The sequence below is a fragment of the Bubalus kerabau genome, chromosome 21 (genome assembly GCF_029407905.1).
Source record: "Bubalus kerabau isolate K-KA32 ecotype Philippines breed swamp buffalo chromosome 21, PCC_UOA_SB_1v2, whole genome shotgun sequence".
NCBI lineage: Eukaryota > Metazoa > Chordata > Mammalia > Artiodactyla > Bovidae > Bubalus > Bubalus kerabau.
Window position 1 is genome coordinate 59,237,595 of NC_073644.1, and position 27,575 is coordinate 59,265,169.

Here is a 27,575-nt window from a genome sequence, read left to right on the forward strand (position 1 = left end):
ATATTGACCATGTATCAAACCGTCTTGAAAAATTCAACCTATTAAGGTAGTAATTTCTGTAGGTTCTTTTGATCACATGGAAAATCACACGGAACAACTTCTTTATTCCCAGTATCAAAGGGAGAACTTTTAAGCTTCCATAATTATGATACTTCCTATATGCTTTTATAGATAGCTTAAAAAATTAGCTCTACTATTCCTTTGCTAAGTATTTATCACCAGTGTATGTTGGGTTCTTTTTTTATTATATATTTGATTATTTTTGGATGTCCTCACTTTTTTATTATTTATTATTATTATTTTATTTATTATTATTCATTTGCTTATTTTTGGAGTCCTCACGGAGGCATGAAGACTTTTCTCTGCTTGTGGCGCGGGGGCTGCCCCCTAGTGGCGCTGCGGGGGCTTCTCACCGCGGTGGCTGCTCTTGTTAGGAGCATGAGCTGCAGGCGCGTGGGCTTCAGTTGTGTAATGTGGGCTCAGAAGTTTCGGCTCCCAGGCTCTAGAGCACAGGCTCCGTAGTTGTGGTGCACAGGCTTAGTTAGTTACTCCATGGCATGTGGGATCCTCCTGGACCAGGGATTGAACCAGTGTCCACTGCGTTGCAAGGCAGATTCTTCACCACTGATTAACCAGGGATGCCCTAGTTATTACTAATTTTAAAAACTTTTTAAAAATGATGATTATTTACTGATTTTTCAGCCCTTATTCCTTTAGAATGTATGCCAGAAATCATGTCATCTGTAATAAAGAAAATTTTGTTTTTAATTGGTATGCATTTTATTTTTCTTACTTTATCTCACGGGTTAACATAAAGATGTTGAAGTAGAACGGACATCCTTGCTTCATTCCCAATCTTCGGGATGAAACATTAAGTCTTTGACTGTTAAGTATGATGTTAGCTGTAAAGTTTTTCTTAGTTGAGCTGAATAGTTCCCTCCCATTCCTAGTTTGCAGAGATTTTAAAATTATGAATGAATGTTAGATTTTTTCACATGATTTTTCTGTATTTGTTGAAATTATCAAATGAACTTTCTCTTTTATTTTCTTAATAAGTACAAAAACATTGACTTCTGAGTTTTTAAAAAACCTTGAAATCCTGGGGAAGGTCACACTTGGTCATGATGAATTATGCTTTTTATAGATTATTGAATATAATTTGCTAAAATTTTGTTACGAGTTTTTATGTTAATGGTCATGAGGTCTAGAGTTGGGGTCTAGAGTTTTCATTTCAATAATTATTTCTTCAGTTTTGGTAACAGTATAGTGCTGATCTCACAGAATAACATAGGATATTATCCTCTTTGCTTTGCTGGTTTATTTTGGGGGGGATGGGCATGTGTAAAACCGATACTATTGTGTGTTGTTTTTTTTTTTTAACTTCTTTGATCTATTTTACCAGTGAAACTATGTAGGCATAAAGTTTTCTTTATGGAAAGATTCTTAACTACAAATTTAAGTGCCTAGAGCTATTTAGGATTTTTTAAAAATTTATCTTGGGTGAACTTTGATGATTGTTGTTGTTCAGTCACTAAGTCGTGTCGGACTCTTTGCTAGCCCATGAACTAGAGCATGCCAGGCTTCCCTGTCCTTCATCATCTCCTGGAGTTTACTCAAATTCATCTCCACTGATTTGGTGATGCCATCCAACCATCTCAACCTCTGTCACCTCCTTCTCTTCCTGCCCTCAATCTTTCCCAGCATCAGGGTTTTTCCAATGAATTGGCTCTTCACATCAGGTGGTCAAAGTATTGGAGCTTCAGTTTCAGCAGCAGTCCTTCCAATGAATATTCAAGGTTGATTTGCTTTAGGATGGACTGGTTTCATTTCCTTGCTGTCCAGGGGACTCTCAAGAGTCTTCTCCAGCACCACATTTTGAAAGCATCAATTCTTGAGCGCTCAGCCTTCTTTATGGTCCAACTCTCGTGTCCATACATGGCCACTGGAAATACCATAGCCTTGACTAGACGGACTTGGCAGCAAAGTGAGGTCTGTGCTTTTTAGTAGCTGTCTAGGTTTGTCATAGCTTTTCTTCCAAGGAGCAAGTGTCTTTTAATTTCATGGCTGCAGTCACTGTCCACGGTGATTTTGGAGCCCAAGAAATAGTCTGCCACGGTTTCCACTTTTCCTCATCTATTTGCCATCAAGTGATGGGACCAGATGCCATGATCTTAGTTTTTTGAATGTTGAGTTTTAAGCCAGCTTTTTCACTCTCCTCTTTCAACCTTCATCAAGAGGCTCTTTAGTTCCTCTTCACTTTCTGCCAGTAGAGTGGTATTATCTGCATATCTGAGATTGTGGATATTTTTCCTGTCAATCTTGATTCCAGTTTGTGAGTCATCCAGCCTGGCGTCTTGCATGATGCACTCTGCATATAAGTTAAGTAAGCAGGGTGACAACATACAGCCTTGACATACTCCTTTCCCAGTTTTGAACCATCCGTTGTTCTTTGTCTGGTTCTAACGTAGGAGGTTTGTGTCAAATTTATTGGCCAAAAGTTATTTAACATTCTCTTATTTTCCTTTCAATGTCATATCTGTAGGATTTGAAATGGCATCCTCTATTATTCATAATGTGTGTTTTTTTCTCTTTTTCTCCCTGATTAGTCTGTCTAGTAACTTAGCAGTTTTATAGTTCTTAATCAGCTTTTGGTTCTTCAGTTTTTATTGTTTTTTATTTCATTTGTTTTTGCTTTGCTTGCTATTATTTCTTTTGCTTTAAATTTGCTTGTAATTTTTAGTTTAAGTAGAGCCTGAGGTTATTGATACAAAACTTTTCTTCTTTTCTAATACAGGCAGCCAGCACTATTAATTTACCTCTAAGTACAACTTTAGATGTGTTGCACATATTTTGGTATGTTTTCCTTTTAAGTTTTCTTTTTTTTTTTTTCACTTTTATCCATGGGTAATTTATTGTTAAATTTATGAACATTTGGGAACTTTCCAAAGATCTTTCTGCTCTTGATTTCTAATTTACGGTCAGATAACTTACTTGGTGTGGTTTGAATTCTTTGACTATTACGGCTCGCTTTATGGCCCTAATTCCGGCCTCACTCGGTCAGTGTGCTGCCTGCGCTTCGGAACACTGTGTGTTCTGCTCCGCTGGGTGGGGTGTTCCATAAAAATGTCAGGTCACGTTGTTTGAGAGTGTTCAAGTTGAGCATACATTAGCTGATTTTTCTGTCTACTTGACTCTGTTCTTCAAATAAGGTATTGAAGTCTGTGGCAGTTGTGGATTTGTTTATTCCTCCTTGCATTTCTATCAGGTTTTGCTTGATATATTTTGAAGCTCTCTTTATTGGGTGCATAAACCTTTCAAATTGTTACTTCTTTTGCTTAATGATGCATTTTATATACTTTTCCACATTGTGGTATTGAATTTACCCACCTGGATAGTATGAGGATTTTGAAGTTGGAATGCTTTCATGTTGCTCCTCTCAGAAGAGTCTTGAGTTTTGAGAGAAGAACTAAAGTTTTGTGAAGAAGATACTAAAAATTGTCTTTTTTACAGCATTTAGTTAAGATGATTGATTTAGAAATTTCCATTTGGAGTAGCACAGATGGGTTGTCTTTTAAGGTAAATGGAGGTTAACAATCTGTACTGAAAGTTGCATCGTAAAATACTTTAGGATGGCATTATAAAACAAACTCACTTTCTATTTGAATATTGAAATGTAATATTTTTTTAATAAATATTTGTTAGGCACTTTTTTCCCCAAACAACTGTATTTTGTGATTAGAGAGATAAAACTGATGTATATTGTCTTGAATAGTTTGTGTCCCTCTGGAAGATAACCCATGAACATAAATAACCAATATATATTACAAAGTGGTGGTAGAGATAAAGGGCTTTGATTCTTTGACTGCTCTTCAGCAGAGTTTTATATAGTCTCATCATTCTACTCTGACTCCTTTTACTTTGGTTTTCTTTTCAACATTTTTCCTCTTTCCTTATGTTTTTTTTTTTTTTCCCCTGACTCCTCCTGTAGCCACACTGACTCACACTGTTTTCAAGTTGGATTGCAAACAGGAATATGCTTCTTCTTGATAAACTGTTACTTTATGTTGCTTAATACTTGTTCAGCTCCAAAATTATCTATATGGAATAAAGGCTTTAGCTGGGAATTTGGGTCTGAGAATAAAGATGATATAAAGAGTTTTGCTAACCTAATTTCTCATAAATAGTATCAGGGTATGTCATGGGCAAATAATGTCTTCACAAAAGGTTTATCTTGTCTAGCAGTTTGCTTATTAATTCAGTGTTTTCCAATAATTAACCTTTACTGACAGTCATGTACTTTTTGATACAGTATTTATTAGATACTTGATTTTGCAGTTTATGAAACATCTCACTTGAGAAAGGGATCAGAGATGTCAAACAACTGAATTTTTGTTCAGGGTCACACCTTCCTGAATCTGCCCGTGGCTTTAGGCTTTTCTGTGTTCTGACACATTGTACTTCTCTTTATCAACTCAGTAATCTCATGGCAGAAGTCTCTGGTCTGTGTCTCTAGTGCTCATCTCGACTGTGACCCTTTCTTTATGCTCAGGGGTAGGAGTAGAGGCAAGTGTAGGCAACTTAAAGGTTTAAAGTTATGCTCAGACTTCCCTGGTTGCTCAGTGTAAAAGAATCTGCCTTACAATTCAGGGATCGACATGGGGTTGATCCTGGTCCAGGAAGATCCCAGATAAGCCCGCATGCTGCAACTAAGACCTGATGCAGCCAAATTAATTAAAAAACTAAAACAAACAACAAGATTTAAAGTTATGGTACATTGTTTGCAATTTTATTTTTCAGAAGTGTGTTCAATTTAGGTTTTCTAAACTTAGAACAGGTAGTTGTTTAGTTATAATCAATAGTTACCATCCTTTTCCAGCATCTACAGCAAAAACCTTGGAGTAAATATTATGTATTAGGCTAACGAACTGACCTGTGAAACCCTTAAAACTTGGTGTTTAAACATATGTACCTTTTAAAAAAGTGCTGCAGCTACAGTTTAGTTGCAGAATCTCTTAACTTGGGTCTGCTTTGGAAGCTCAGAGGTCAGGGACATTTTTTATTTTTTGTTCAATGATTTATCTATCACAAGTGCCTCGCACAGTGGCTCGTACATAAAAAGAGTTCAGTAAATATTTGTTGAATGAATGAATCTGTAGATACCTACTCCTTATCCTTCTGGAGTCAATGTGTCAGTCACTGGGAGCTGAGGCTGTAAGGGTTGACACGAGATCCCCACCTTCAGGGAGTTTATATGTGCTGCAGGAGATCTACATATATGACTTTAGTTGACTGCTTATTTGCTTTTCCTCCAGACTCTGACTACTTTGAGAGCAACATCTTGGTCTAATCTTTATAAGTTTTTATAAGCTTAGGCCAGTACCTGGCATGGGATAGGCACTGATTATGTTAATTAAATGAAAGAAAATTTTAATAGCCTTCATATATCTAATTCAAGTTAGTGTTTATGTTATAATTTTATCTTTCACTATAATGAACTCTCTCTGCTTGGTTTCTGTCTTGCTCATTTATTTATTTTGGATGTTAGTAATGAAGGAGACCTTTTACAGAAGGTTGCTTTATTTTGTTTTTGACTCTGGTTGAAGTTGTATGCCAACGTAAAAGTACCCCTCCGTCTGAACTTACTCCCATTCTGCTGTAATCCAGTGGTGATCTAAAGGCTATGTCACTGTATGTTTCAGACATCAGCACTTTTGTGTTTTGCCTTGACGCGTGACTGTCTGAGTATCATCTTGGGTTGGTTACTCATTCGCTTTAGGTCCTTCTCCTTTCTACTGCCTGGAGCTCTGTGTTCTCTTGGAGCCTTCAGCTATTTGTGCTCTTTTACAGTGTTTTAAGGATATCCTTTTTTTTTTCCTTATGGTGTTTGATTAATGATTTATCCTAATGCTTCATATTGATTTAAAAGATGACGAGAACTCCTGTCTACTGAAGATAGAAGTGTAGACATAAGAGAAGTTTATAAAAAGGCAGATGTTGCTCTAAGATCTCTATATTAGATAGCATACCCAGTATGGAAGGCCTTTTTATAAAGTACATGGTAATTGACTCTATTTTCTCATTTCTAATTTTTTCATGTTTTCTTCTGGCTTCCCAGGTGGCTCAGTGGTAAAACATGGGTTCAGTCCCTGGGTGGGGAAGATCCCCTGGAGGAGGAAATGGCAACCCACTCCAGTATTCTTGCCTGGGAAATCCCATGGACAGAGGAGCCTGGTGGACTACAGTCCATGGGGTCGCAAAAGATCTGGATGCGACTTCGTGACTGAGCAACAACAGCAGCATGCTTTCTTCGCTTCTTCTCAAAGCTTCATGATTCTCAGGCAGCACTGCTTTAGATAAAGTGATTTACTGTAAAATAATATTCTTTGTAATTTTATTGTTTAGCTTTGGGAACTTTCTTTTTTCACATTGTATGTGGTTTTCTGCACCTTTTCGGTTTTCTTTTCATTCTTCTTCTGAAAATTGTCCTCAGAGGGCTGTTTATGTCCATCTGCTGGCAGGTAATGAGGTTTGCAGCAACATACAGAGAGCACTCGCTGCCAAAAGTGTGTCCACTTTCTCTCCTACGTAGACTTTTAATATCACAATGGCGGTTGGGAAAGAGGGAGCTTAGATTTAGATTTCGAACAAAGAGTTGAGTGGACCTGTTCAGAAACAGACACCGTGGCTGTTGTCATAGTGAGTGCTTCTGTACACGCCGTGTGAAGGGAAAGCCCAGCCTCCGTGCGCGCATGCCTGTTGTCACACGTTTACCTTCATCTGTCTCTTCATGTGAGAGTAAGCGTTTGTGAAGAGGCTCTTAGCTGCAACATTCCTTAACTTTCCCAGGTTAAAAAAGAGAACTTGTGTCAGTTCTGTCGCCATTTTGAGGCTGTGCTGTGATTTTTTTCCTGATCAGTATTTTACTGATCCTTAATAAGAGAAGCAAATTGATAGTTGACATGGCAGCTTTTCCAAGAAATTAATTGCTTGCTTATGTTTTATGGTGCAAATTTTTGATATTCAGTGTCGTACATGACTTATTCAAGTTTATTATATGTCATTAAATCTTGAGCTTTTTATTGTGGTAGTGGTACTTATTTCTTCTAATTTCTATTGCTGGTTTTCCTATATGTGAACAGTTTTAAAAGCCCTAATAGAGTTTAATTTCAAGATTCTCAATGAATTATGAAAACAGTTCTAGATTCTGTAGTTTCAGAATAGAGTATTTTTTGATGGTGATGCAGAGATTTTTAAAGCATAGTAATTCTGATTCCTTGATTTCTATTATAGTTGTTTTTTTAATTTTCAGTGTGCACAGAATTTATTAAAGGAAAGTGTAAATGGCTTTCTCTATATGCAGTATCATTTAAATAGGACTCCAAAATTATTATACTCAGAGCATTAATTTCTCTCATTAAAAGTAAAGTTATATACATTGAGCATTATTCTGTTAAGACATATTCTAGCAGTTTTGCCAGTAGCATTTCTAGTTTCCTTTAGACTTGTGATTTAGGGAAAACATTCTAGTTTAATCCCACTTCTTCTTCTTTGACCTAGCTAGGGGAATGATCATTCAGTCCTAAACTTTGGTTTATTTGTATTGAATTTTCTCACCTTCCCATTCCAGTGTCCTTTCAGAATTAATGATAAAGTCAGATGAAGTTAATACAGTCTTTTCAGGGATAACAATTATTTCTCCTTTATTTAAAGTGAAATTATTGAAAAACCTCACCAATTGGAAACCACCAGAGGAACTTGCTCAACAATTTTGGTGGCATGAAAGCTAACACCTATAAATTACTCCTTGCCGACAACGACTTACCAGCTTTTTGCATGGGGAAGTGAATAATTTGTAGGCCATAATTACTAAATTTGTAATTGCTTTTAAAAATGAAAAACTATTCAATAGAATATATAGAAATATTGGGGATTTCCTTCCAAGATTAAAATGGAATTCTTAGATTTTATTGCAGGTGGATTCTTGACCAGCTGAGCCACAGGGAAGCCCTATGAAATATACAATTGAGAGTAATTCTAATCCTTTAATAAGCATAAATGATAAGATAGTTGGAATTTCATAAGGAACAGAAAACAGATCTATTATAATAAAAATAATTTCCCAGATAAAACTTTCATGTATGCAACCAGGACTTCCTGGGGCTTATAGAGTTGGATTTTCTGTTTTTTATTTCTGCTCATATACTTTGATTCTCCTGTTTACCTCACACGTGCCTGATTGACATTATGATGCATTCGTGTGGAAATTATGAAAAGTTGTTTTCATGCAGCTGTCCTTTAGTTACAAAAGAACTTCACTGCGTGAAAAGCAAACATATCATTCAGCAGACAATGTTTAATCTGTTCAGGAGCCCAAACCTATTGCTGTTCAATGACAGAAGAAAGGAGAGGGATTAATTTGAAGATGCTTGTGCATGACATATGGTAATTTCTCCATAGGAAGGAAGTGTCAAATGGTGACCTCTAAATCTTAACATTGACCTCCAGTTGTAGAATGTGTGTGCCATACGGTCCTTTTGCTTTTCATGTGATAATTTAAGCTGAACCTTTTCCTGGTAACGTAACTTTTTGGGGTGGGTAGGGGTTGTTTCATCTATTGTATAAAGATGATAACAGTTTAGAATAAAAAGCATTCATATCATATTTTTTAAACTCTGAAGAGTGGAGCTATGTTAGGAGTCTTCCAATAAGAGTTAAGCATATTTGACTTAAAGTTGCTATAGTTTACAAGTTGGTATCATTTAAATTGAGTCTTTATAAATTGAGTGTAGAAAATTGAAATGATCTCAGTGAATGTTGGTTTGAGAGATTAAAAAATAGTTTAGACATAGCTTTAGAAAATAAATTATTAGAAAAAATATAATTGACAATCTGTAGACCAAAATAAACTTTTCATTATGTGATACATTTTAAAAATTGAATTACATTTTTGACGATTCTTAATATGTCTGTCATCATAATCTCTTGTAGCCTTAGTTATTTTAGAACTGCTTTTTATATTAGGTGTCACATCATTCAACTATAAATAGCTTTTGGTTTGAGTTACACTGTGATTGCTATTCAATAAAATATATCATTTTACTGCCATGATCCTTAATAATCATACCTTTCTGATTAAAACATCATTTTCAGTTCTACATTTATTATGTTTTGCCCACTTTGTTTTTCATTCTTCACTAATACTGAGCTTTTTTCCAGAAACTGCTGTACCTCAATTCTCTCCTCTTTATTTCTTCTGTTTCCTCTGCAAGTGGCTGCACCTGTCGTTTCCGCTCGGTCTGAGGCTGATCAGTCTGGCTCTGACCCTGCTTCCACTCCTGCTTTACATACCTGTTTCTTAGTAAATGAAGGTATTCTCTCTCAACTTTCTAACAACTTTCTTCCAATTCTGTGCTTTATTCTAATATGACATGTCCTTTTTACCGAGTTTATACATTCATCCGCTTTGTTATGTATGAGATCCTAAGTTTCCATTTTCTAACTTGATTCGCTAATGCCAATAAGGGTCGGTTATAGAAAGGTAATGTGATTCCTGGCTGGTAGAAGCTGTGTTTCCTGTAATCTAGAGTGCTGTTAAAGAAGTGCAAAGATGCTAATCTTTGATATGAAGTTAGGCTTGAAGAAGGGGATTGGTTTGCATGATGGTGTTTGCCCTGTGGTTTCTGGTGTTAGAGCTAATTATTTTATTTTCCTTGTATTATTATTCAGTGCCAGATAGACTTGGTTCTCTGTACACAGCATGTGCCCTGGTTAGAGGGGAAAGAAAGTATTTTTGGAGCTCTGAGAATGTGAATGGAATTCACAAATATTTATTCCCCAAGAGCCATAGAGGATTATTTATACTAATTGGAAGCTTGGTGGAATTTGTGAGCTCTCAGTTATATCCTCTCTCTTCATTTTGGGCTCAATCTTCACCAGTTTGTATGATATAAAAATGAATAAATTTACAGAATCTCATATGTAACCCAGGATGATTCTGACTCTTCAGTAAAAGCAATAATACTAGTCTATTCAAACGGAAAGAAAAATACAGTAAATATAAAGTACAGAATCCGTGTTCTAAATACCATTTCTTTGGGAAAAAAACATGGAAACTTAAAAGTAGAACTCTTTTTTTTGTTTTGTTTCCCCATCATAGACCTACTAAGGTTGTATGTTAAGACTGGATTTTAGCAACAATAATTAGGGTCATATTTGGTAAGCTGTTGTAAAAGGTGGAGACTTGTTAATTCAAAAATAAGCTACTGACTTTGGACCATGGTGAGAATCAATCTTCATATTAAAGTTTGGTTCATAAATATACTTCATACCTTCATGAGATATTAAAATTTAGAAGTTTAGGTAGTAATTTGTTTATATATATGTATGCATATGTGTGTATATATATTCCTCTGTTGAAAATAAATTATAATCTAAAATGTATGTGTTTATCACCTTAATGAATATAAGTATATATTCTCAGTTGTTGAGAATTTCCTTACTGAAAGGATTCATGTTTACATAGGTGCCTTGCCACCTCCCCGCCCCCTGACCCTGTCTTTCTTGCATTTTTCACCCTCTTTTTAACAATCCCCAAAATCATTTTGAATTTTATGGCTTTTGTTGTTGCAGTTTAAGAATACTATAGCTTAGGTTATTTCAAAACGCTGATTTGCTAAAATTCTGTATTTACAGGTAACTGTCCTTGTAATATGGGCGCCTGTAGTGGCTCAGACGGTGAAGCGTCTGCCCGCAATGCGGGAGGCCCGGGTTCGATTCCTGGGTCAGGAAGATCCCCTGGAGAAGGAAATGGCAATCCACTCCAGCACTTGCCTGGAAAATCCCACGGATGGAGGAGCCTGATAGGCCACAGTCCACGGGGTCACAAAGAGTCAGACACAACTGAGCGACTTCACTTTAAAATAGGGTGGAAATGATTATTTGAGAATGTCTGGATACTAGTACTGTTAAATACGGTAGTGGTTTCCATTGGTTCTTGTGTTTATATTAATATCATCAATTTCCATATTATAGAATAGAATTTTGGAAAAAATGACTTTTATTCCCATACGTTAGAGTTGATGATACTTAAAATTTTATAAATTTTAAATTAAGTTTTTATCTTGGAGGATATAGGAATTCATTTTTTCCTCTCAAAATTGGTGTTACTTACTTCAGTTACCACTGTGGCTAAACTTCTGAATCATTTTATAAGAAAAGGGATCAATAAGTACCTTTATTAAAGACCCTCTAACAGAGAAAGGAAGACATCTCTGTTGACTGATACGATGGTAGCACCAGATGGCCAGGCCTTAAGTGACACGAACCTATCTGTGGCTATCTGTGTGAATGCCCTTTTAACTGTCCGTAGGTTTAGAACTAGAGCTCTAGCTCAGCTCTAAACCTGAACAGAATGTCTTATTTTAGAGGGGCTGTTTACAAAGGTGTTTTTCTTGTGGAGTTTGTATATACTTACTGTGGAAATTTATTTTTATTTGTTTTAAAACTTTGAGAGTTCTTAGAGCTGAAATTAGAGATGACATCTGTTTAAAGGTGAGATGCAATTGTTATGTCTTTGCACAAAATATCTAATAATAAATTGAAATCATGATGTAATTGAGCACATCTGCCCTTTTGGTTTAGGCTTGGTATACTTGCATATAGAAAACTATCTGCATTAGGAAATATGAAGTGTCTGTAATTGGTTATCTTTTAACAGGATGGAGTCAGCTGGCTGCCATGCACTGTGTTATGCTGCCAGACCTGCTGGGATTGGACAAGTTCAGGCCCCCGCTCCTAGAGATGTTGGCTCGGAGATGGCAGGATCGATGCTTGGAGGTAATATTGCAGTGATATGGATAGAAAACGAAAACACTTAAAAGGCACTGGACAAGTATAAATTTGAAGCAAAATGTTATGTTTATCTAGCTTCTTATCACCTGTTTGTTATGTGATAGAAAATATGGATCCAGTGATTCTAAAAAGTAATGTTTCAGTTTGCATATTTGTTTCCTTTTTTTTAACCCAGTGAATATTTGATAAAACTTTTATATACTTGTGGAACAATTTCTTAAGTGTTGATTTCTATACAGATCATTCACATATATGCACACAGACATACTACTTATAATCCACCTCTCCACAAATCGCAGTTTCAGGTGTTAATAGAATCACATCCATCACATCCTGAGTGAATAACCACAGTCCAGTGGAAGGTCCTATGTTAGAAGAGAAGGGGAAGGTCTCTGGAATTGGAAGAGACCTGGGTTTAAGTATCAGTTCTGCCAATTATTAACTTTGTGACCCTGGGCGATTTACTTAACCTATTTGAAGCTCATTTGTAAAGTAGGGATAATAATCTAGTCCTCACGGGATTGCTGTCAGGATCAAATAAGATAATGCAAGTAGAACAGTAAGGACAGAGCTTGACACATGGGTAGGAGCTCAGTAAATGGTAGCCGTTATTTTGTATTAATAGACTTATGTGATATTAGATATGGCTCAGAATATAATATCACCAGAGACTTGGAAATGTTTCATGGGGATTTTGCTTCTTATAGCATTTGAATATAGCTATAGCAGTTTATGCCAGTCAGGATTTTTAATTGACCAAGTTTAGTGACATTTTGCCTCTTTCCTGATCTCTGTTCCCTCACCTCCAAGTAGAATTGCAGCATACTGAAATTTTCAGTTTTGCATTTAAATGGTGTTTGAATTCACTTCTGAAGTTATAATGAAAAACAATTTTTATTTTAATTGTTAACAGACCCTACTGAGTTATCTTTTCAGTTGTGAATAGTTAATAAGTTGATTGGTACGTAAGCTGACAGTTGCCCGGTGTCACTGAACCGCTGCCTGTGACACTTTGGCCAAAATAAAGCAAAACTAGAGTCAAGCTATGAAGTAAAAGTGTGTGCCGCATTGAAAGAAAAATTGAGATAATACAACTTTGAAAAATAGTTTCCTTTTATAGAGCTAATGCCATTTCACAGGAATTTATTTCCTTGCTTGTTAAAAGCATATTGTTTAAGCCTGTCTTAGGTATTCATGAATTGTGTGAAACATACATGTTTGTGTAAATAGTACCTATTTAGCATTATAATAGAAATAAATCCACTAGACAAGGTTATATTTCTTCAACAGTTAATACTTCTAACTGATTTTTTTAAACAATATTTATGTGGAAATTTAAAAAATTGAAAATGCCAAATTAAAAAGTACAAGAATATTTTTTGTGCAAGCTTCGGAAAATGAAGTTTTAAGACAAAATTGGTTAAGTGTTCAAACATTGTTCTATTAATGTTAAGGTATTTTTTCTGAACTTTTTATTTTTTGATGAGATATAGCCAGTTAACAATGTTGTGATAGTTTTAGGTACAGCAAAGGGACTCGGCCTTACATATACATGTATCCTGTGTTAAAAGTGTATTTAAGTGAGATAATTAATTGCAAGATCTTTGATTTGCTTGTATCCAATTTATTCTACTTTATTAGCACTACAACACACTTCAGTGTAGTGTTTCCCATGTAAATAAATGTTGTTTGTGTATTTTCTACCTTGCTTTCATCACGAACTTGCTAATGTTGAAACACCTCACCCACTGGTCTGCTTCCTTTCTTTGCACTTGGGTCTGTGGTTTTAGGTCAGAGAAGCTGCACAGGCCCTGCTTCTAGCCGAACTGAGAAGAATTGAGCAGGCGGGACGGAAGGAGGCCATTGATACCTGGGCTCCTTACTTACCTCAGTACATGGACCACGTCATATCACGTAAGAGCTCACGCTTTGCTACAGAGCTTTTCATGCATGTGTAGGGAAGTACCAAGACTCACAATTCTGCTTGCTACTACCTCAACAAAAGTGAATCATTGACCTTCAGGTGAAAACAGGGGATCCTCAAATTCTGCTCATTCATTTTCTGAATCCTTATAGTTTGGAGTTTGTTTGTTTTTTTAAGCGAAAAATTATGTAAATATAGAAATATTCACCAATGGACTGACCCCTTATAAAGTTAATCCTTAATTGAAAATTCTACCCTATTTAACAGTAGCATCTGTCTCTGCCCATTTCATTACAATAATTGTGGATACCAACTTGTTAGATATTGATCTGATAATATGCAGGTGCAAATACGAGGCAGATCCTTTCTAAGTAAAGGTTAGAATTGTGAATGCTTAAGAATTATCTGGTAGATTTAGACCAGTGTTCTATGGGAAAAGAGAAAATTAGCAAGGATTTTGACTGAAGATTCTTTCAAAAGAGTATAATATCAATGGATTAGGAAAGGTCTTGGGAAAAATTGTTGAAATTCTGAAATAGTTTTTGTAAAATCTTTGCAATCAGACTTCCCCGATGGCCCCGTGGTAAGGACTCCATCTTGCAACGCAGGGACTGCTGGTTCAATCCCTGGTACAAGAAGATCACACATGTCGTGGGGCAGCTAAGCCACGAGCCTCACTGTGTGGCCAAAACCCAACACAACCAAGTAAATAAATGAATATTAAAAAAAAAACACGTTGCAATCATGCTGCTAGGTCAGAGTGCACTGAAGAAAAGTTATAGTGGGCTATGATAATTTTTTTCTCATTAGGAAAAATATCCATCATTCTCAACTCATCATTTAATCCATTCTTTATTCTCCTAAAGAAGAATTCAGAATTAAAATGTTTAACCTGTTATATTGTGTATAAGATAAAATAGATCAGTTTCACTTTTTTTTTTTTTAATGATAAAGTCTCAATGAAAGTTTGAAAAAAGCTTTTTTACTGTGAACATTTGTCCTGGGCTTCAGGTGCTTTCCTTTTAAGTAGCCTTTCGTCAGTACCAGTTATTGTTGATGAGATACTCATTGTACATGTCAGGACAGACAGTATATGATTGTATAAGACAGACAGGAAAAACAGAATTTGAAAGGATTGTAACAGTTAAATCTGGTGTAACTCTACCAGATGTTTGCCAGTGGTGACTATACTGGTTGTTGGATTAGGTGTGTGAGCTTGGACACTTGAACCTTTTCTTCCTCAGTTTTGTCACAGATTAAATGCAGATGATATAGTAAGACTTTATGGGATAATTGGAGAAGGCAATGGCACCCCACTCCAGTACTCCTGCCTGGAAAATCCCATGGACAGAGGAGCCTGGTAGGCTGCAGTCCATGGGGTCGCAAAGAGTCGGACATGACTGAGCGACTTCACTTTCACTTTTCACTTTCATGCATTGGAGAAGGAAATGGCAACCCGCTCCAGTGTTCTTGCCTGGAGAATCCCAGGGATGGCGGAGCCTGGTAGGCTGCCGTCTATGGGGTCGCACAGAGTCGGACATGACTGAAGCGACTTAGTAGTAGTAGTATGGGATAATTTGACTATGTAATGAGTGTATCTTGGATAAGCTCAGGGAACTGTACCTAAGCCATTGTAAGCTCTATATTTTTGTTAAATAAATACATTTATAATCTATAAAAGTACAAATATATACCTCACATATAACCAGAATATCACACATGAACAACTCTTGTTAAATTCTTTAATCTTTTATTTTATTTACATAAATGATACAGACTTTTTGGCTTACTGGGAATTTTTCTGTTTTAATATAAAGAAGTTAAAAATCCCAGGGTCTTTAGGCAATGGACTCTATATAATTTATTAGCTTTAAAGTTCTTATTGAAATATGTATAGGTTAAAAAATCTGTAGAATATTTAAAAAATTGGGATGAAAGCAGTCTGGCACAGTGCTCTTTGTTCAGTAATTTATAGCTATTAACTTCTAATATTCCAGAAAATAGAATTAGCTCTTCAGCTCATCATGAACCTATTGAATATAAGATCCTGATATTTAAGGACAAACTATGAATATAGTTCTGTACAGTAGATTGAAGGTGAAACTAAAGAGCAAATTGCTAGAGATTCTTTTAAAAGGAGAACAATATGGAAATTAGAAAATATTGAGAAACGTTTTCAAGAAATCTTTATTTATAATAGTGGGAGACGAATTACAGAATAATATATAAATGGGAAGCTGTTATAGAAGGAGGTATGGGGCCCAGACCTAAATGCAGATAGGATAGGAATAAAAGACAATTCTAACCTTTAATTACAGACTGCATATAAAAGTCTAAGAAAAACATTAGAGGTTAGTACAGGTTCATGACAGTTTGGCTAGAGAAATGCCATTAGCAGTGGTGGTGGATGCTGTTTTATTTTATCTTTTCTGGAAAGAAGAGAGTGGTTCTAATCATTGTTTAATACACACAAGCTAGATTGTTCTTGTGTCAAATTTAAACCTTTCCATTTATGTAAATAAAAGTCCTGGTATTTAGTAACAGCATTTAGGAGTACTTTATAAATTAACTGAATGCTGACTTACTTAAAACTTTAATATTATCATTTACTGTAAAATTGTATTTTTAGCGAAAGAATAAACAAATATGCATTCTACATGTAACTAAAGCGTCTCACACTAGCAACTCCTGCTGTAGTAATCTATTCTGGAACTTTTACACTGACTGAGTGTAAAATTAGTTTTAGTTTGCTTTCCCAAGAGCTTTCTGTTTTAATAAAAGGATTTCAAGCTAAAGGAGTGGGGATTCTGAACGTGTGAAAGGAGAAGAAAGCATACAACAAATGAGGAATGGCCACATAGGGCTGCTGAGCAGATTTGCTGTCCGAAGGGATCAAAGGTTACGGAGCCAGCTGGTGGACAGCCCACACCTGCCGTGAACGTGCTCGTGGTGAAATTGCTTCCACCATTGTCATTAATGTGTGAGGAATGACGGTCGTGGCAAGTTACAGTGCAAAGCAGTCTTTTAGAAACCTAAAACCTCTTTCCAGCATAGAAATCTATTTAATCACTAAAGTAGGTAAAATGTTAAGCAATACATCTGGTAAACACACCACACATCAAATATTTTCTTATAATTGAATCAGCCGAGCATTCAAACATATGCAATAATGGCCTAAGCGATTTTGGCAGCTTCTAAGTTATGACTGAGCTGGGTCATAATTTGGAGTTATGATAGCTAAAGAGTCCCTCTCTGTTAGATATTTGTCTGAAACTCAGGAACTGCTTTTAGCTGAAGAGCAGAAGGTTACACCGGGCTGATGGCCCTTCCTTTTAGAGATCTGGAGTCTGGGGCTAGTCACTTCAAGTGGGAAGGAACTTGTTCTGACTCTGCACTCAGTAGGTGATTGAGCTGTGACTTGGATGACAGCTCAACTCAACTGGTCATCACTGACTGGGGTCTTCTGGGGTTTTAATTAGGTACATTCGGCAATAAGAGCCTTTTGCAGGTTTGTTTGAGAGTCTGAGGAAAGCAGTGGGCCGGAAGCCAGTTTCTTAGAACTGTTGAGGGTAGTGAAGGGAAAACGTTTGCAAAGCGGACAGCGCAGCACTTCACACGGGCAGTGAGTGTACGTTGACCGTCCCCTTCCTTTCCTGGTGTTGGTATAGTTTTGTCCTCCTCATTGTCACCACCTCTAATTCACTCTAATTCATATTGCTCTGGGATTCTGGATGGTAGAATGGGAATCCCTGGGGAGGAAAAAGGAAAAAAGTGCTCTGCCTTAACTGAAAATCCAGTTCACAAGTTTCTATAAAATCCGAGTCCTAATTGAGTGACAGGAGATTTTTGCTTCTGACAGTGGAGCTGTGTCCTTGAACCTATTAGGAAACATTTTATCCCATACAGCAATGCAAGCAGGGTATAAACTTTTAAAATGCTTTTAAAAAAAAATGATATTTATTTATTTATTATTTATTTATGCCTGTCCTGGGTCTCCATCGCAGTGAGGGCTTTTTCTCTAGTGTGGAGAGCGGGGGCTGCTCTCGTTGAGGTGGGCAGGCTTCTCATTGCAGAGGCTTCTCGTTGCAGAGTGTGGGTCCTAGGTGCGTGGGCTTCAGTAGTTGTGGCTCCTGGGCTCGAGGGTCCAGGCTCAGTAGTTGTGGTGCCTGGGCTGAGTTGCTTCTCCACCTGTGGAATGTTCCTGGACCAGGGATTGAACCCATGTCCCCTGCATTGGCAGGTGGACTCTTTACCACTGCACCACCCGGGGAGCCCCAGGTGTAAACTTTTGATACCTACTTTCTGATGGAAAAATAGAGGATAAGTGCACCATGATTCTTACTTTGGTAGCGGGACCAGAAATAGAAATACTGCATCTATTCTTGTGATAGTAACGTAAATATTGCAAGTATTAATATTTTCTGAGTTATCACTCTTCTCTCTTTTTTAAAGTGTTTTGAAACACCTAAAATAATTCTGCTGATAATTCTTAACTAAGGACAGAGTTCTGTTATTTTGTGAAACTGTTATATTATGATGCAGGTGAAGATAGAATGTTATGAATTGTCTCATTTATTTTGAAGGGAAAATATCTTGTCGCACCTAATTGTACGTATTTTTTATTTGTGACATTCTGCGTGTAGCATTCTGATGATTGACTTTTATTTTTCTTGAGGTCAAGCACCTGCTAGTGTATGAAACACACCCACACTTGCCCTTCATTCGGGCAGTGACCGCTCTGAGGCAAATGCTGATGGTTCCTGATTTCCTTTGGCCTGTGAAGCAGGGTGACCTTACAGGGTATAAGGTCACAAGTGTAATTATTTCTCATACATTGTGTTCTGCTTACTCACCGTGGCTCATCACTTCTTTTAATTTCAGGAATTTTAGACACATAAAAGTTACGACCGTTATATAAATCAAAATCTTTTCCAAAGAGGGTGCTATTGTAATTTTATGCAGTTATGGCCAGTGTAGTATTAATTTGCAAATTTATCATCTCAGATATTGATAGAAGGATGTGTAACACATCGTGCTTAATATGTATTGATGTCATCAGAAAGAACAATCCTTTGTTCTTATTGAGTCCCTGCCTTTTTAGCTTCTTTTTGTGTTAAGGTTACCAGGGTTAGGCTTGTCTTTTTATCCCCCTTGGAACAGAATAGGGTTTCTTTGTTCAATGAAAGACACTCCTAGTAAATGTTTTGGGTTTGACTGTCAACAAGCCATACTCTAGTACCTATCTTTACCTGGGATTGCAGTCACGTTTCTGATGATTATAAAGTAGTGGTCATTCTGAGCACAAATGTGGATGGACCATCAATATACAAGAAGGTAAGATGAAATCGTATATTACAGAGGTGCTGGAAAACTCTATTGTAGCTAGAAAAATAAATATTAGTGCATTCTCTGGTAGGCAGATATTTTCAGGGTTTGCTGGTGGGGAGAGGATGGGGAAAAGGATAGGGAGGGGTTTGCTAAATATGATTTAAATGAATCTCTCCACCCCTCCCCTGCCCCTAAAAGGCCTTAAAAAACACAGCACTCCTTCCTTCTGTTTTCTTTATGTCTCAGTTGTTTAGAATTCTCTAAGACTCTTCTTAGGAATGATTTCTAGATAACTGAAGGTTTCAAAATCACTAGAGGCTCAGATTCTAAAAAAAGAAAAAAGATTAACTCTTTGTGATGAAATACTTTAAAATGTGTTTGGCTTAGTGAACATCTTCTTGGTAGCCAGGATTATTGTTTTGGCCCAGGTTGTAAAATGATTATTGAAGAGAGTGGACTTAGCTGAAAATAAGCACCCGGACTGCTATGCCTTTTGCATTTTGTATTCTGTTTTTAAAAATATTTTTCTTCTCTTTTGGTCTAGTAATTGGTACCGGTTTTATTACTATTGGGCTGTTTTTATCTAACCCCTAGTAGCTTTCCCATTTCCAGAGTTCTGAGGTGTACAGAATCCAGGTTACCAAATTTCAGCTCAATTTAGAATAAGAGTAAACTGGCTGAGAATAAGGTCTCTCTGATGAACCCCTCCCCCCAGGTTTTAGTGTAGGTACTTTGTGGGGTCTCCCACACAGGGAGTGGGGTCTCACTTTCTGCTCACTTGACTGCTTTCTCAGGTCTTCTGTGCCATTCTCCATATACTGTCTTTTGGGGAAATATATTCTAATTAAAATTGGGGAAGGATAGGGGAAATCATTTGGTTGTTCATGAAGAAGTAATAATTCTAAAAAGACCCCTTTTGTAATTAATGTCTCTTTTGTAAATCAGCTGAAAGTGAAGCATGAGCTTTCCTGAGTTGGAAATGATTGCACATTGTGGTTAGAAAGGGAAAGTAGTAATTGTGCCCAAGTGATGTACATGAAAAGTACTTCATGTTCGGTGGGAATTCCTGTATTGTGAGGCAGAGAGGGTTTGTCTTAAGACAACCTGTATTATGCACAGTGCCGTGTGGTTGTAATGTGTCTATGTGCAGCGGTTTCACTGAGACCTGAGGGATTTGTTTCTCTTTCTTCTTCCAGAGTGCCAGAGCTGTTGGGCTTAATTTTAAGTACTTTAGACTGATCATGTATTTAACAGCATTAAACTGTTCTCCTTATCTATATTTGGCTACTCACCAAAGAGAATAACAGAGAAATTTCTTCTTAATTGGTCACAGCTATACAGGATAATCCTTTCGTTTCTCGAGTTCTTTGACTTAATATTTAAATTTAAATATTGCTATTTAATATTTTGGGTGATTTTCCTACATCGTTTGAACACATTTTGGAAATTGGAGGAGTAAAGTGGTAAATTAAAAATGAAAGCATTGTTGGATTGACTGGTTATTTAGACCTTACTGCTGAAGCAATAAGCAATAAACAGAAAACTCCGTTACCAAGTAAGGCTGGGGTTAGGCATGCCACAGATGAAGCTTGGTCAAGTCCTCTGTAAAAGAGGCTCCAACAGTATAGCCAGCAGTCTGATTTCAGGTTGTCAGTAGGAGCCTGGTGACAATTAATAAGCATGTTAAATGTAGAGCAAAACAGGGAGTGGAGCAGAAGGAAATTCAATGATTTGTTCCTTGGTGGACAGTGAGGAAGTCAGGGGATTCCATCAGGCCTAGGGCTTCTTGCCTCCTTCCTTCTCAAATATTCCAGACAGGGAACCCTGGTTATCCACTGGCTCCTGTGGAAAAGCTTCTGGAGTGGAAAGAATTTGAAATAATTTTAGCTATTTTCTCATGCCCTCTCCTCTTCCTCTTTGAGCAGTCTCCTGTTCTTCTCCCTTCAGTACAATTCTGCTGGAGTTGTAGTCAGTGGTTAGGCCCTTACGAGGTACAGCTGCCTGTCTTTGAGGAATTTGTATACTTCCTACCTGCTTTAAGAAGTTGAAGGTACTTAAGCCTGTGCAGATGACTTAGAAAAACTCAGCCAACCAGTGACACACTGTTGTACAAAAGCACTGTTGAGATGGAAATGCCTGCTGTACCTTTAGCGGAGGTTCTAGTGGCCTTTGCTGTAATAAATGGCCTAATCTTGGTTGCTCTGAAGAGTATGATATTGATTTGTGCCATTAGTCTCTTGCTGATTTGCTGAAGAACAAAACTGTGTAATGCTAATGGAAATAAAGTACTTTACAAACCACTGCACATGAATCCTGGAGCATGTCTTTGTAATAGAACAAGTGTCTAGTAAGTTTGAGTATGAATTTTCTTTATCCTAGTACAGCTTGTTTCAGTACAGACACTTAGAGTCCTGCTTAACTTGCTTTTACAGGGCAAACAGCTGAATTGGTGATCTGGTGATGTTTTAGATCTTAAGATATTGAATACGCATGAACAAATCCAACCTGGATGGGATGTGAGACGTTTACATTTTTACAGCATATTTCTAATTTTATTATCACTTTATATTGACTAGATATTATGTATAATTACATTGTTTTTAGTATTTTAGTTCAAAGCCTTGCTATGATCCATATGAGACAGAATAGATCTTATAGTTTAGAAGGAAAACACTGAAGTTATTATAAGAAAATAATATGAACCTATTTTACCTGTAATATTTATATTGTAATAGAAAAAGGTCGATTTTGTTCTAGTGTTGTTTGTAAATTCTTGGGTTAAAATGATCAAATTATGCTAAAATATTTTTTGCCTAATTCATTCTCCTTCCTGTTCTCTGCTTTTTTGGGGAAGAATGGTATTCTATTTTTCTTAGTAATATTGTCCCAATGATTTAGTACATCTACTGTCTTTTTATTAAGCAGATTTTGATATAATAAGTATATTAAATGTGTTTTAATATTTATAAATGGTTTCACTGTGCATGACATTTGCAGACTTGGTTAATATTTTAGCACCTCTAGTACACAGACATAAAGAAAAAAATTTGTTTTATTGGTTTGAGCACCCGAATTGACCCCAGCAAGATTGAGATTGATCTGGTTTCTTCCAGCCTGTTAAATGCCAGTCCAGTCATCTGTAACAGTACTTAGTATTTTTGTAATTTTTCTATACATATTTTCTGTGTTTGTTCTATGAAACTTAACCATCACTGGAAGAGATTTTCCTTGCTTGATTTAGAGATGAAAGCAAGCACCTATTTTATTGCTTTTTGTTTTAAAAAATTGTTTCTGCAGTTCTTGTCAGTGCTATAACCATTCTAATCAAACTTTGCATTTCACTAGGAAAGGATGATGAGACAGACTTACATGTGAAATGTGTACGTGGACTAAAGAACACTCAGCTTTGGGGAAGAAAATGTAGGAGGAAGGATGGGTCTCACTGAATATTCCCACTGATTTTTTAAGAAATGTATTTAAACTACATCCCTCTGATAATTAAACATCATTAAACAAGTATTAAACAAGTTCTGGCATAGTTTGTGGATACAGAGACAGAAATTGTAGCCTGTTTTTGAGATATTTTTCTGTCTCAGGCATGAAGTTAAAGAAGGCTTTTTCTTAGAAGGAAATGGCAACCCACTCCAGTATTCTTGCCTGGAGAAGCCCAGGGATAGGGGAGCCTGGTGGGCTGCCGTCTATGGGGTCGCACAGAGTCGGACACAACTGAAGCGACTCAGCAGCAGCAGCAGCAGGTCTCACTCAGATCTTATTTTGTTGTTTCATTTTGTTTTGATTTTTGCTTGCTTTTTTTCCTCCTGAAGCAAGGGTGAGTCTTCAAAACAAAGAATACCAAAGTCAGAGGAGCTAACCTAGGAGTTAATCTCTAAAGCTGGGTGATGGGTAGAGGAGTAGGCATTTATAGTCTTAATCTAAAGTGTCAGGGTGCTTTTCTTAAAGTACTTACATAAGGTTAAAAGTGACCACACAATCTTGGGTATAACCTATTTTAAGGTATGATTGGGGTTCTGAGAGCATCCCAAGCTCTCTCATATAGAATTTGGGTGGGCAATTGGAACCAGAAGCCTTTCCTGTCCCATTTCATCACTGTCCACTTCTCTGAAGAAGAACTTCAAGCACAGTACTCTCGAAGGGTAAAGGGGGAGGCAGTCGGGGTGAGTTTCAGAAGGTAATTCTCCTGGACATTACTCCCTTCTCAGCTAAGAATCTGTATCCATTACTGTGTACTTTCCCAATCACGTGACACTAATTAGGGCAAAAAATACTGTCCCCCCCCCCACCAAAGGATCTTTCTAATGAATAGTAACAAATTTACTGAACCCAGTTGTTGGTTGGGAAGGCCAATGGAAAGAGGAGTGTCAGAAGTTCTGGCAACTCTTCCTGCTTCACCACGCATTAGCCATGACCCCAGAGAGACACCACTAAGCTTCTGCACTTATTTATTTCATAGGTTCTCTTTATGTAAAAGAAGAGAAATGAACAAATCTCTTTTAAAAAATACTTATATTTTAATAATTTTACTTTCTGTTCCTTTGTGGCCGCCCTGGGTCTTTGTGGCTGCGCGGGCTTTTCTCTGCTTGAGGGGAGCGAGGGCTCCTATCTGGTTGCGGTGCCTGGGCCTTTCATTGCAGCGGCTTCTCTTGTTGCAGAGCACAGGCTCTGGGCGTGTAGGCTTCAGCGCTTGCAGCGTGGGGCTCCTTAGTTGCAGTTCCTGGGCTTTACAGCGCAGGCTTAGTACTTGTGGAGCACGGGCTTAGTTGCTCCTCGACATGTGAGATCTTCTGGACCAGGGATCGAACCCGTGTCTCCTGCATTGGCAGGTGGATTCTTTACCACTGAGCCACCAAGGAAGCCCCCAAGTCTGCTTTTTAAACTTTTTCGGTAGTAAACTTATGTGTAAAATCTTAACCAGAGTCGCAAAATATAAAACATTAAAAAAATCAAATAGTTTCTTTATGCAGGTTTCAATCTGTGTGTGTGTGTGTGAAAAATTATTTTGTGTGCACTGAAACTCTCATCCTCTTTTGTCTTATGAGATCCACAGTCAAAAATTGGTTAACTGTTCTCCACTGCCTCTTGCTCTAACCAATGATTCTCTCCTCAATTCAGTTCAGTCGCTCAGTCGTGTCCGACTCTTTGCAGCCCCATGTCCGACTCTTTGCAGCCCCATGGACTGCAGCACGCCAGGCCTCCCTGTCCATCACCAACTCCCGAAGTTTACTCAAATCATGTCCATTGAGTCGGTGATGCCATCCAACCATCTCATCCTCTGTCGTCCCCTTCTCCTCCTGCCCTCAATCTTTCCCAGCATCAGGGTCTTTTCAGATGAATCAGTTCTTTGCATCAGGTGGCCAAAGTATTGGAGTTTCAGCTTCAGCATCAGTCCTTCCAATGAATATTCAGGACTGATTTCCTTTAGGATGGACTGGTTGGATCTCCTTGCAGTCCAAGGGACTCTCAAGAGTCCCTCCTCACCCCTTTATCCCACTCCCCACACACAATGATACAGGGCAGAATTACAAACTTTCCCTTGACGAACAGAAATTCCAAAATTTTGTTATCATACATAACAACTTTTAGTTTCTGTATAACTCTTATGGTCCTGAATGGCAATCTGTGAAATATTCTCTACCTCTCCAGCAAATGACTATTCTTAATAGAGATTCATAGTGGCTAGAGTGCTTCAGAGTATGTGCTTTCAACATGTTGTCTGAAATGCACCTCATTCTGTCTGTTCCTCCTTTTTTTTTAATTGGTTGTTCAGTGTTCCGTTCTGTGGGTGGACGTTGTTTTCTTCAATGAGTTTCCTAGCAGTGGACACTTGGGTTGTTTCCAGTGTTTGATAGTATGGACAGGGCCACAGTAAATAGACTTGTGCAGATGTCTTTTCATTTTTTGATAGTGTATCTTGGATACATTCCAGGACGTGAGATTGCTGAGTCCAAGGATAAATGTATGCTTACTCTTTTGTTAGATATTGCCAAGTTCTTTGCCGTAGAGGTTGTACCATTTTGCATTCTCAACAGTGATTGTGTTTGATGGCTGTTTTCTCTCTATCATTTCCAAAAGAGTATTTTGTCATGCTTTTGGGATGTTTTGACTCTGATGAATGAGAATGAAATGTCCTTATTGTCTTATTTTGTATTTTTATTAAGAATGAGTTTAGCATCTTTTCATATAAGTGTCTTGTATTTCTTTTAAAGTACCGGTTCATATCTCTGGTTCACTTTTATATGAGATTGTTTGATTAAACCTTTATGGTATATGGTTCAAGTATTTCCTGGTGTGTTATTTTTTCTTTTAACCTTTTTTTATGGTGTTTTTTTTCCCCCCTCATAATCCAATTTATTGACCCTTTCTCATATTGTTTCAGGATTTTGTGTCAAAATTATGAGAGTTTTCCTTGCTATTGAAATTCCCTGTATCATTTCCAGCTTTTCCTCTACAGGTTAATTAAAAGTGGTTCTGTGTAAGTATATGAGGGTTAGTCACTCAGTGGTGTCCTACTCTTTGTGACCCCATGGACTGCAGCCCCTGAGGGGTTTCACTGGGAGAATATCTGTCTTTTCCATCTCCACTTAAAGATTTCTTCATTATCCCACCATCTCACTCTCCCTTCTCCCTGTTCAGGTGGTCTCATAACTCTGGGGAAGTAAGTTTAGTTACGCTTCATTTAAAAATGAAGTACCATTGAATCACACATATATATCTACTGATTATGTATGTTCATTCAAGACTATTGATTTTAAAGTCACTCTTTTTTACAAAAACTCAGCTAGTTTAAAAAGATTTCTACATTGGTAATATGGTGGGGTTTTACTTGAAATATGCTAATTTTTCTAAAATTGCAGTATCCACCAAAAATACTTACTAGTGTTTTGCTTCTAAAAATGAGATACGATTATAACTTACTCTTTCCCTCCCTCATTCGGCAGCTATTTATTTAGGGCTGAACAAAACTGTGGGCTTCCCAGGTGGCTCAGTGGTAAAAAATCAGCCTGCCAACACAGGAGATGTGAGTTCGATCCCTGGATCAGAAAGATCCCCTGGGGAAGGAAATGGCAACCCACTCCAGCATTCTTGCCTGGGAAATGCTGTGGACAGAGAAGCCTGGTAGGCTGCAGTCCATGGGGTCTTGAAAGAGTCAGATATGGCTTAGTGACTACACACAATAACAAATACAGCTGTGGGCCCTGGGGTGTATGCTGATGCATGGAGCTTACTGTCTCTGTTAGGAAGGCAGGTAATCAAAGGAGCATTAATACAGTGTGGTAAGAGCTGTTATAGATAGAGTTTAGAACTATTGAAGTGCCTAGTGGAGCCCAGAGCAATGACGTGTCAACAGCTGGAAGATAATCTCAGTAAGTGGAAATGACAGGGGCTTAATGTCAAAGACATGTATTCAGAAGGTGATATTAAAGCTTTTTTAAAGGCTGGAGCAATTCGAACTATATGAATTCATTTTAATTTTATATCAATTTAGATTTCTCTTTATGCACTGTAAGTAAATAATGATAAATGAAACAGAACGACAATGTTTTAATTAAATTTAATTGAGACCACATGTTTGTGGTCTTTATGTCAGGTATTTTGGTTCTACTTCCTTATTCAAGCTAAAATCAAGATTGCTGGTAGCAATATCAATAACCTCAGATATGCAGATGACACCACCCTTATGGCAGAAAGTGAAGAAGAACTAAAGAGCCTCTTGATGAAAGTGAAAGAGGAGAGTGAAAAAGTTGGCTTGAATTTCAACATTCACAAAACTAAGATCATGGCATCCAGTCCCATCACTTCATGGCAAATAGATGGGGAAACAATGAAAACAGTGAGAGACTTTATATTTATGGGCTCCAAAATCACTGCAGTTGGTGACTGCAGCCATGAAATTAAAAGATGCATGCTCCTCGGAAGAAAAGCTATGACCAACCTAGACAGCATATTAAAAAGCAGAGACATTATTTGCCAACAAAGGTCCGTCTAGTCAAGGCTATGGTTTTTCCAGTAGTCATGTATGGATGTGAAAGTTGGACTATAAAGAAAGCTGAGCACCGAAGAATTGATGCTTTTGAACTGTGGTGTAAGACTCTTGAGAGTCCCTTGGACTGCAAGGAGATCCAAACAGTCCATCCTAAAGGAAATCAGTCCTGAATATTCATTGGAAGGACTGATGCTGAAGCTGAAACTCCAATACTTTGGCCACCTAATGTGAAGAACTGACTGACTGGAATAGACCCTGACTGGGAAAGATTGAAGGCAGGAGGAGAAGAGGACGACAGAGGATGAGATGGTTGGTTGGCATCACTGACTCAATGGACTTGAGTTTGAGCAAACTCCAGGAGTTGGTGATGGACAGGGAGGCCTGGCATGCTGCAGTACATGGGGTTGCAAAGAGTCAGACATGACTGAGTGATTGAACTGAATTCCTTATTCATCAGAACTGTGATTTTTG

The 27,575-nt window shown here is 37.4% G+C and overlaps 1 protein-coding gene across 3 annotated transcripts in view; it reads left to right on the forward strand.

Moving 5' to 3' along the window:
- The window catches only part of WDR7 (WD repeat domain 7), a 350,409-nt gene that overhangs the window by 106,258 nt on the left and 216,576 nt on the right, over positions 1–27,575 (forward strand). For 2 of the 3 annotated variants that reach the window (XM_055559425.1, XM_055559427.1), the window contains exons 17-19: positions 9,270–9,368; positions 11,717–11,835; positions 13,641–13,764. In XM_055559425.1, the coding sequence (XP_055415400.1) occupies positions 9,270–9,368; positions 11,717–11,835; positions 13,641–13,764 (342 nt within the window). The remainder of the gene's footprint in view (positions 1–9,269; positions 9,369–11,716; positions 11,836–13,640; positions 13,765–27,575) is intronic. The other variant, XM_055559426.1, reaches the window with a different exon arrangement.